Genomic DNA, 11,773 nt, shown 5'->3' with positions numbered 1-11,773 from the left:
TTCATTTAATGGTACAAAATAAATTCAGTACATTCTAACTTTCATTAAAAATTAAGATTTCACCAAAATTAAGAACGTCAAATTGACTGTAGATCTTATGCTCCTATTTTGGTAGACGGACATATTTTCCTTTTATTACAAATGTTTACTGAAAACTTGTTTATATCCAAGAAAATCGTAGCATGTTTAATATTGTGATTTGTTGGTATAGGTTACATTTGTATATATATAACTATTATCATTTACCAATAAATCTACAGAAATATAATTTTTAATTATTAAAGACCAACAACAATTAAGCAAAATATTAATTTTAAGATTTCAATTAGAGGTTTCAGTTAAGAACCTAAAACGAATCAATTAAATGCCTTTAATTGTTCATTTCTCTTATAATACATGAAAATAAAAACTTTTAAGTAAACAAAAAGGACATATGAACTTCTTCAATGGTTTTTTCCATGCTAAAAAATAATTGCAATGGAAAATAACTTGAGGAAAAACATACAAATTATTTACAGCAAACCATAAATTATGGTTTGCTGTTGGTCCTTGACTTCTTTTTCCTTTTGCTTTTTGTTTTATGTTTTTCAACTTCTTATTTTGCTTTTCTTTTTTGGCATGTCGATCACTGAATATATACAATAACAAACACTTGTAGTGTACAGTTATTTGAATATCGTGTACAGTTTTACAGTGCACAACAAACATACGTTAAATTGGAGAAAGCTTTATTCTATTTTACTTGATATGTGCAAACGACAATTAATATCGAAAGAAAAAGAAAAAAAAAACAAGAACTATAACATAAAGCTTTTTATGTCGTGCAACGATCTAGAACAACATGAAGATAGTGTTCTTGTTAATATAAAATATATTGAACACTTTTTAGTGTATATTCATGCACTAGTGTCTACCGTTTTTCCTTCGGCTTGGAAGAAAATCGTATGTTACCAGTACAAACGAAGGGCATATGTTCTTTATAAGGTTTGTCTCTGATACTATTAAGACTATAGGAGAGGGTGGCCAAATCGATGTCATTTGGTTAGTATAGGTTTTTATTTTTGTAATTTAATATGGACCTATTTCTATTTTACATGTAGATCATATCAAGTTTCCCTCCGTTCGACTCTGTTTGATGTCTACTGTGTCCGGCGATCCGCAGTCCCATTCTTTTTATTGAATTTTTATTCTTTTTAAAAAAAGAAATAAAAGAATTTTCATTCTTTTTATTCTTTTTATTAGATTTGGGTCCCATTCTTTTTATACTCGCGACTAACGATGCTTTTGGTTTTGTTCTGTGTTCCGCACTTCACAATACACTCCAAGCTTGATAAGGTAATTGGGTCAGAAGCTATCGTATTGAATCTGTTCAAAAGAAATCTAACCTGTCTAATAGGTCAAAGTTGATCGGTCAAAAATTAACACATAGAATTTTGCTATTTATTTAAACCTATAGTAATATTCTTTTTTCACGTTCGCCTTTATTTATTTTTTCTTTCACTTTTTCTAGTATTCTTCCTACTTTCCTGATTAAAGATTTAACTGCGCTAGCCATGGTAATTTAAATATTTTTTGTAAAATAGACGAAATGATAAATTAGCAAATTTTATGAACAAACTTGATTAGCAACATTTGTTTATGAACACAAATATAGCGCAGTTCTCGCCATATATCGCGATATACTGTGTTTATGAAAAGGTCTTTTGTGTAGTAAAAAAATGTATGAAATTTTGCGCAAACTTTACATAATAGAATTTTATCGACATAATATATATACGGAAGTTAAGAATAAAAAACGTATTTATTTATTTTTCCTTTCTTATCGTTTTTTTTAGTATTCTTCCAACTTTTTCAGCGTCTGGTGGTCGGTATGTTGATAGTCTTTTAGTTTTTTTTATTTGTGCTAGTAAATTTCCTCTTTTTGGTATATATATGTACATCAGGGTGGCGCAAAAAGAACGATATGTTTTGAATTCTTGATAACTTTTTTATTTATTAATTTTTTTCTTTTTTTATTTCAGAATCTTGTAAACAAGGCTTGGAAAATTTTTAATGGAGCAGTACACAACGCTGCAGCGAACAAAAATCATAGAATTTTGCTATCAAAATCACAGGTCAGTTACTTTAACTCGGCGAGCATATCGGTGATATTTCAATGTGCGGAATCTGCCCTCTGCAGCAATAATAAACCGCCTGGTAAGACATTTTGAAGAAAATGCATCAGTAAGAAACGTACAAGGAGACGTTCGACACAGCTGGGACTATCACGAAGATCCCTTCAGAGAATTTTGGTCTCAATACGCATGTTCCCATATAAAATTCAGCTAAGAGTTGAAGCCGATAGACTATCAACAAAGGCTTGATTATGCCATTTCTTTCCAACAAAAAGCAGAAGAAAATCCAAATTTCATACACAATTTGATAATGAGCGATGAAGCTCACTTACAATTAAATGGTTTTGTTTATAAGCAAAACTGCAGAATATGGGCGACGGAGAGCCCACGAGCAGTACATCAGCGCCAATTACACCCACTTAAATGTACTGTTTGGTGCGGTATATCGTCCGAAAGGATAATTGTCCCATATTTCTTTGCAGATGGACATGGCGACGCCGTTACCGTTAAAGGCGCTCTCTATAGAACTACGCTGGAAAACTTTTTGAGGCCAGCAGTGTAAAATCATCCACAGTTGTGATTTCAGCAAGATGGAGCCACTGCTCATATTGCAAGGGAAACAATGGCTATTTTACGGGACATTTCTGGTGATCGCATTATTTCGCGCAGAAGTCTTTTTAGTTGGCCTCCGCGTTCACCAGATTTAACAGCACCAGACTGTTTTCTTTTGGATTATTTAAAAGAAAAGGCGTAAATTAGCCACAGACCATAAACGAGCTAAAAAACAATATTCGGGACGAGATCAGAGCCATTACGCCTGATATTTTGCGAAAAGTGATGGAAAATGTGCTGGAAAGAGCACGAATTTGCGAAGCAGCTAATGGCTACCACTTGCCGGGTATAATTTTTTATATTTAAACCGAAAAAAATTGCCATTTGTATATTTGTATTTACCAAAAAAAAATTAATATTTTCATTTAAATAAAAAAGTTATCAAGAATTCAAACCATATCGTTCTTTTTGCGCCACCCTGTATATAGACGGAAGTTCTAAACAAAAAAAAACTTAAATGTGTTAAAATTTTGACAAATTTACATAAAATTCCTTTAGCTTAAAAATGGCTCTAATTCAACACTAACATATGTTCCGAACAAAAATTTTACTCATTTTCAACCGTTTACCCGATGGTATATGCATCCTAACTTCTTACTGAATCACCCTGTAATATATTATATATAGCAAAATTTACCTGATATTAAACTTATTAAAACATTAAACACCTCCCCAACAAAGGCACAGTTATAGACACATATGGTCGTACTAGTTTCTTGAGTGAAATTCAACTACTTTTTGCTTTTCTAGAATGCCATTAATTTGACGATCAAATCAGTAACGTCAATCAGTTTTAACTCGCAAATGACTGTCATATGCAAATAAAGCAACTCTTAATATGTTAAGGGATGTTTTATAATTAATAAAAAAATTATTTTTTCTTACCTGTTTTCCTTTTCTACAAAATTAGCCAATTTTAACAGTTAATTTTCGTAATGTATAAGTAACACATAAATAAATGCAAGCAAAATCAAAAAATGACAATCAATACGATCAAAAAGTACTCGAATTCGGGAGAAAATTATGTGGGAAAAGAAAGTGCCATATTACAAATAATTATGAAAATATATACTGGAAAATGATTGAAGACGCCCATACTAGAATTTTCTATAGTTCCTAATAACATACACCCAACTCTCTTGATTTTGAAATAACACGGTCCACAAAAAGCAAAAAATATTTTTCTTTACACGAATTATTTATTCTAAATTCAAATAATTTTTGTACACCCAGTTAAAAAAATCTGATGTGGTCAGCACATAACCGACCGCATTGTGTATTGTCTAGTTAAATGAAAGTGTTACAGAATATTATAAAAATGTCTGTTAAATACTTCTTTCCAATTTTTAGGACATTAGTAAGCTTATAGTTAACATACTTAGAAAAATGTAAATTTGGCTTTTAGTAGAGTTTCGCTTTGTGCTATCTGAATTCCCTTAAATGCTCGCCACTTAGTTTCGGCAACAACCAGAACTCAAATATCAAATTTCAAGAAATTCCATCAATTTGTTCTGTGGATATGGTGAAAAATGTAAAATCGGCCCGCAAATCAGTTCTCGAGCCCTGATCTTTCCAAAAAAGTTATATGTGCATTGCTTTAATATGAGGAATTCATATATTAAATTTCAATGAAATCGGTTGATTATTTCTCTTTATATACACAAAAGTGTATGTTTGGCCCGATGCCTGATCTTTCCAAAAAATTTAAATGTTCATTGTTTTAATACGGGGAATTCATATATTAAATTTCAATGAAATCGGTTGATTATTTCTCTTTATATACACAAAAATGTATATTTGGCCCGTAGTAAACGCCCAGTTGCTGATGCCTGATTTCTTCCAAAAGTTAGGAATTTTTGCGTATGATCGAGCAAAGCTTATATATGAAATTTCAAGTAAATCGGTTGAATACTTTCTTCAAAATGGTGAAAAATGTAAAACAGGCCCGCTAAAAAGTGCAGTTCCCGAGGCCTGATATATACCAAAAGTTGATCGATCCGTGCCATGGTGGAAACAAACTTGCATATAAAATTTCATCAAAATCGGTTCAGCCGAACTTGAGATACACGCGTGCACACACAGACCGACAGACGGACAGACCGACAGACCGACAGATCGACTGACCGAAAGGTTGCTAAAAATAGTTTATTTACACTTCCCTACTATGGAGAAGTACGTTCCCACCGAAAACTCGATATGCAAAATTTGTTGCCATCACAAACCTACCTATTGTTTACACAATACGGTCGGTAAAAATATAACTGGGGAAATTCCCAGAATTTTCTTAGTCGCACTTTATATGTGTGTTTTTCAAAATTGCGTTATCATTAAGAATGTAAACATAATTGTATTTAAAAGTGTGTCGAAGAAAAAAATATTTGTTTTTTATAAGTTTTAGTACCAATATAATTTTTGTTTGGATTTACTTAAAACAAAAAGGTAACATTATTGCGTAAATTAAATATTAATATGTTTGGATTATATTTTGTTTTTTATTTCTGTGGCAAAAAGGAATAATCTCTAAAATCGATTTTTGCTAATTTACATAAGAATAAAAATAAAAATTTTCATAATTTTTTGTCTTGTTTTTTATAATTTCTACGAGTTACTTATAAGATCAAGGTTCAAAAGCAGTTTGTTAGGTTGCAAAATTTTCTTCTACTTATGATTGTTATTTGGTTTTTTAACTTTTGTCTATTTTGTACAATTTAAACGACAATTTAAACGACTTTAAACGACCTTTATTCAAATTTTTTTTATGTTTATTTAAAAGCTTTGTCTCTTCTTCCAAATTGTTTCGCACAAGGTCAAGATACTAAAGTTTATTTAACTTTTTGTTCCAAAATTTTATTTTCATCTAACTTGGGTTTAAGATATTAGGACGATATGTTTTTAAATTTTGCAATTTGGAATAAAAGCTAAAGTAATTCTTACTTATTATTCCTTGAGTATACAAATAAGTTCAAAATCATAAGGAACAATAAGAATATAAATAAATAAAAATAATATAAAAATAAAAAAATAATATGAAAATAAAAAAAAGAATAAAAATAAATAAACTATAATTTTGAAATAAACGCTTAAAAACGGTTTAACTATTTTAGACAATTACGTTGAAAATAATGTCTTTATATCTAACAAGTCCCAATGTTCAGAGAGAAACTTGAAAGCACGACCTTATTTTATATGGGTTTTTTTAAATCGAAGTGGCTATTTTTTAAGAAGGTAAAATTTAGAAAATATATTTGAAAAATCAAGAAAATATATTAATATTTTCATTGATAATTATTTTAAAATTAAAAAAAAAAGCGGAAAAACAACAAGCACATCCTTCGCCTTCAACGTTTTATATGTTACTGAAAACATTTCATTATTTTCATGTGAACAGCTTTTTTTTCTCATAACGTAAGGTAAGTTAACTCAAGATATAGGGAGTAACTTTGGTGTCAAGTTGAAAATATAATTAATGAATATTGATATAAATACATAGTAAAGAAAAAATTTTAAGAGAGAATTAGAAAATAATATCTAAAATACAATCAAATTCTATTTGTTAAGTACAAATTTTATATAAACTTCAAAATTTTACCTCTATTTTTATTTGAAAAAATATTAAAAACTTACATCATTTATATCAATTATCTAAGAAAAAAAAATATTTAAAATGTTTGGAAAAAACAATCATATATTTTTATGACCGGATTTGAATATTTTTTTATTTTTTGAAATAAATGGTATTTTACCAAATGACTCAAAAATTCCGACTGTAAAATAACAGGTATTTTAAAATTTTTGTTCTTTATATAATATTCTTTCCGTTTAGAATTAAGATAGGTCATACATACACATGAAGGGACATTTTATAAATAGATTGCTCTTGTTTACCTGCTAATAAAATATGAAAAAAGAACACAGCAAAATTTTTGAAGCACTCAATATAACATGTTTGAAATAGTTTTAAAATAATTAATAAAAAAAAAATTTATTGGAAGTAGGTACATACATATTTATTTTTAATAACTTAAAAACTAACTGAAATTATTTGAAACAATTTTATAAGTAACCTATATTACTTTTAATAACATTTTTGTTAGCCGACACTACTCAACTTACCTTATTGGGAAATACAAAATGTGCATGAAAAAACATACCTCCGTCCTCATTAACATTTGAAACCATACTGAAATATGAATTTCAAATTTTTAAAATGAAATTATCTTCCCTCCTACCTTTCTTTCTTTTTCGTGCAACAGAATTTTAATGGGAAGCTTTTTAAAAAATGTGTATAATATCCTGAGAATAAAATAAAATCAAATAAAATAAAATAATATCCTGAGATTTTTTAATATATTAAACTCTTTTTTACTTAAAAAAAAAGAAATAATAAAAAATATGACACGATCAGTGGCATTTAAAGAAAAAACCAGCAACAAAGCCAAAAATTCGTAATATTTCGTAAAATTAATTTGGGACTTGAATATTGAGTATTGGGACTTGTTAGATATAAAGACATTAGTTGAAAATATTTTAATGATTAAATTATACATATATTACCAATTATTCCATATGCTATTATTTCATTATTAACACTAAAATAAAAAAGGAAAAATTTTAATACCTTTGCTAAATTACATGATAGAGACACCAGAATTTTTTAGAACATAGATATGAATATGGAGAACATTATAGCATATTTATCTAATTTTCGCTAAAGTCGATTTTAGCGATTATTTCTTTTTGCCACAGATTTATTTTATACTTTTTTAATCATGTTTGAACTGTATTTTGTTTTTGTTTTTAATATTAATGTACATTAAATATGTATATGTTTTTTTTATTATAATAGTTGTTGGTTAATATTATACTTTTTTTGCACGGTTTTTAGGTCAACCTAAAACTCTTTTTTTGATCTTACACGGGTTTTTAAAATTGTGGAACACATCCTCAATTTTAATATGAGTAGCAGGTAGATACGTTCCAACGAAGACCGTGTAAAAAAAGAGTTGGGTGTATTAGTAGAACATTAACTCCGTTATGAAACAAGCACCACGTTAGTCTTCTATGAATAAATTCTTTTTGGAGTTGTTTTAGAGCAGCTTTAATAGTTGATTGTGTAGGTGAAATTTATTAATCAATATTTTCCTTAAAAATTTAAATCATTGCAATCCTTAGCTTCAATATACATATATATGAACAACTTGTTTTTTGAGTTGTATAACAGCTGTAAAAACTCTTACAACTAAAATGAAATTTTACTAACGAAAATCTAGTTAGTGCTATAAATCAATGAACTTTGTATGTTAAATAATAAAAATTCGCCTTTTTCACTTTGAAAGTAACACTCAAACAAAAGTTATAGAATTGCATGAAATTTTTCTTTGGAAATTGCACTGTTTCATGTTTAGGCAATAACAAAATTTTATACTTAGGCAACTATTGCTTGAAAAGGGTATTTCCTATACCAACCATTGACATTGCCGCTTTAAAATTTACAAAGAAAATAATTGTCAACAATATAAGTATAGGCATAGTTTCAGTTGAATTTTTTCAATTTCTGCCTTTTCAATATAAAACAAACTAAAATTGAGTTTTGTCTTGCACCGACTAAAATAGTTTACAAATAGTCATCAAAAATTTTCTTAAAATATTGAATAAACTCCTTAAATTGATTTTGTTGCGAATTGAGATTTTTGAGAATCTTTACGCTATCGACCGTGTTCTGATCTGCTTACAAGCTTCATACGGTCATCTAATTAGCTGACTCGTAAGTGCACTGCTATATACCATATTATAGAACCTTATAAGTAAACAAAATTTTTGTATGGATACAATGATCACAACCTAAAAGATTTCGAGTTACAGACACTTAAAGTCAATCTAAACTAATTTTTTACTATTTGAAATAACTGAAATCAAAGACTTCAAGGGGTATATCAAAGAAGGACGCCATATGATATTCTCGGGGTAGTTAATTTTGCAAAAAGCAATGTTAGGAAAACTCGGTTAATAAGCACTCTTGGCATATTTTCAACTTAATATTGTGTCTACCTACTCTGAATTTCAAAATAGAATTGTGACACCGCCTTTATACTGTGTCCAAAAAGTGTATCCATATTCAATATAAATGTGATATATTATGGCAAAATACCTCTTTTGCAAAATATCTCTTTTTGTGAAACTTTTAGGAAAAATGTACTTCCGTATTATCATTTGCTTTGACAAAGATCACCGGCGCAAACTACAAAAACAAATGACTGAAAGACCCTTAAGAAGTAAAATTGATGGAACTGTAAATCTCAAAATGATCTAATGCTATTCTACATACATACATATATGGATACTGAATCCATACATGTTTTATATTATCCATGAAACCTACATATTCGTGAGAATGATGGACGGTGCTTTGTTATATAATTCGAAACGTAATAAAGTATTAAATTTGAATATCTCAAATCTAAAAATGGAACTCGCATTATTAAAACTAAGTATGCACTTATGCACAACTTAATTAACTTGAAATAAGTAGACAACGAAAATATTGCAAATCCTATATAATACATATAAATCAATTTACCGTTATATGCTCATATTCATGCCATAAGTGCCATATAATCCACCACCACATTGCGGCTCCAACTAAATTAGCTCCCAAATGAGTTGCCTTAGAGTGAACAGTCGGCGCAATACGATATGATACCCTAGAATACATTATTAAACTGAATTTTTCTGTTCCTATTGCATAAGCATTTAGTAAAACAAATTTAACTCACGCGTGTCCTGAATTCCTCTGCTGTCTGCTATTCAGATTCCATATACTCTTACTTAAAACATAACGTAAGGTTTGATTTGGTATTACCTTATATAATAATGCCATTGCTAAATTAGAGTTTTTTCACTAACAATTTCTCATATCAAAATGAACCAATGCTTTTCTAGGAGTTGACAAATAAATATTTTCTGAAACTTGAATATATAGCATGAATACAGTGTTGCCGTCACACAAGAAAGGTAGCTAGATTACTCATATAAATTTTGGAACAGAAAATCGCTAGAATCCACCAAATATATATACTGTTATTTGACATCGAAAAGAACACAGGTTTTGAATTCAAAATGTCAATTCTTAGAAAATAAAATCAATAAAAATATATAACACAAAGTTCATTTTATGAGCATATATGTTTACATTGTCAATCTTCATCAACCTCAATTATGATTGAAAATCTTTGATTGACACGAAGACGCTGAGAAAGAATACAGAAATGCGCGCAGTAATATTAAAAAAGTCAAATGAACGCAACCAAAAATTTATGTTTTTAAATTTTTTAAAAAGTCATTATTATTATTTTATTGCTCGAAATTAAATAACTAATCCTAAATATAGCGGTAAAACGACATTACCGCATATACATACGTCATATTCCCATAACATGGCTGTGACAAAAGGCTTGTACCCTAAGAGCGAGTGATAGTTCACAGTAATAATTGGCAATATCGTTCCTTTCAGTGACCCGGTTTAAATGGACCACTTTTTTTCACTAACCGATTATAAAATATAGTTATCATATGTTTTATTTATTTAATTATATTACTATGCATACTTATGGTAAATTTTAAAGAGAAGAATAGGTCTGTCTGGTATAAGAAAGTTTTTATAACCTTTTAAAAGCTTTATAAAGTTTTTGCATGCAAAGCGTCTGGAATACTTTTTGAACAAAAATGAGAAAAAAATGATGACATTTTCTTTTTCTCAATGTTTATAATAAGTTTTTTCAAGTATTGTAAAGTAAAATTTAGTGTTTTAAAAACTTTTTAAATTTTACAACTCTGGAAACATGTGCCATTTTGAACAAACATTTTCTTGGTTATGTCAAAAACTTTTTCATCAACAATCATTTTTTTTTTAAATTTTTAATTAAAAATAATATAAATAATTAAACAGAATGTATTCACAAATGGTTTTTTTCTAAGTTTCACACTTTTATAATCCAAAATTAAAATTTTCGTTTTTTGGTACAACCGAAAAATATATGTTTATGTTTGATAAATCCTTTTAAATTTGACATTTGTCACATATTTAGAAAGTTCTTCAAAGTTTTTTCAAGTTTTCTGAATGTGAATTTTTTTTTCCTTTTTCCAGAAATTTCGTCATTTTTTCTCTTTTTAAAGTTTTTTCAAGTTTTATTCCAGACAGACCAAATATGTAATGAGTTTTGATTTAATCAAACTTTCTTTTATGAAAATTAGGAACAAATAGTATTTTATCCTAAAGTTACTAATAGTATGTCCTTAAGCTAATAAGATTTTTAAGTTGAAACAAGTAAAAACGTTTCAGTCGGTATAAACCAACTGAATAATACCCTACACTTTGATAATCTGAGTTTAAAAATTTGTTTTTGAAATATTTAGAAATAATTTTGATCGCTAAATGGTAATTACTTGAAGCTGCCAAACCACTCGATAGAAACTTTACGAATGTGATGTCTGATCTATAAGTGGGCACACGATGGCCTAGTTTCATGAGTTTCATGAATCTAGCCTTAATATTTTTCCAAATGTTTAAAATTAACTTTCGGAGTTGTATGGCAGTTACCCGAACCTGTCAAGCAATTCCACCAAAACTTCAGAAATATATCTGACCTGAAATTGGACACACGACTGCTGAGTTTTATGAATCCAACTTTATTATTTTTCTTAATATTTAAAATTAACTTTCGGAGTTGTATGGCAGCTACCCGAACCCGTTGTCCGAATTGGTCCAATTACAATAGCAGCCGTCCTTTGCACAAAAGAAAAAACTTGTGAAAGTTTGGTGTCAATTGCATTATTTGTTTATGAGTTATCGTGCGATCGGACGGACGGAAATACATGTCTAAATTTGCAGAATTTTACGCCGAGCAAGAATATAGTTATATGTCCATACCGAAGACGACTCCTTCAAGTGGTTACAAATTTCATGCCAAAATGAATGTACCCTTCACGAAGTGCAGGGTATAATGATCGCATTTTCTTTGTACTGAGTCCATTTTCTTTCCAAACTTTTC

The 11,773-nt window shown here is 28.9% G+C and overlaps 1 protein-coding gene across 2 annotated transcripts in view; it reads right to left on the bottom strand.

Annotated features, from left to right (window-relative positions):
- Positions 1 to 9,634, bottom strand: part of LOC129615659 (NADH dehydrogenase [ubiquinone] 1 beta subcomplex subunit 2, mitochondrial-like) — a 55,098-nt gene extending 45,464 nt beyond the window's left edge. The window contains exons 1-3 of one of the 2 annotated variants that reach the window (XM_055530978.1): positions 9,500 to 9,634; positions 9,304 to 9,427; positions 6,863 to 7,019 (exon numbers count right to left, since the gene is read on the bottom strand). In XM_055530978.1, the coding sequence (XP_055386953.1) occupies positions 6,999 to 7,019; positions 9,304 to 9,427; positions 9,500 to 9,603 (249 nt within the window). In that variant the 5' untranslated portion in view covers positions 9,604 to 9,634 and the 3' untranslated portion in view covers positions 6,863 to 6,998. Of the gene's footprint in view, positions 1 to 6,862; positions 7,020 to 9,303; positions 9,428 to 9,499 lie in introns of those variants that run through there. The other variant, XM_055530977.1, reaches the window with a different exon arrangement.
- Between the last annotated feature and the right edge of the window lie 2,139 nt (positions 9,635 to 11,773).

This window comes from Condylostylus longicornis, unplaced genomic scaffold (genome assembly GCF_029603195.1).
Source record: "Condylostylus longicornis isolate FDR11 unplaced genomic scaffold, ASM2960319v2 ptg000143l, whole genome shotgun sequence".
Taxonomy (NCBI): domain Eukaryota; kingdom Metazoa; phylum Arthropoda; class Insecta; order Diptera; family Dolichopodidae; genus Condylostylus; species Condylostylus longicornis.
The sequence above is the reverse complement of the archived record's forward strand: the minus strand, read 5'-3'. Positions and strand labels throughout refer to the sequence as shown.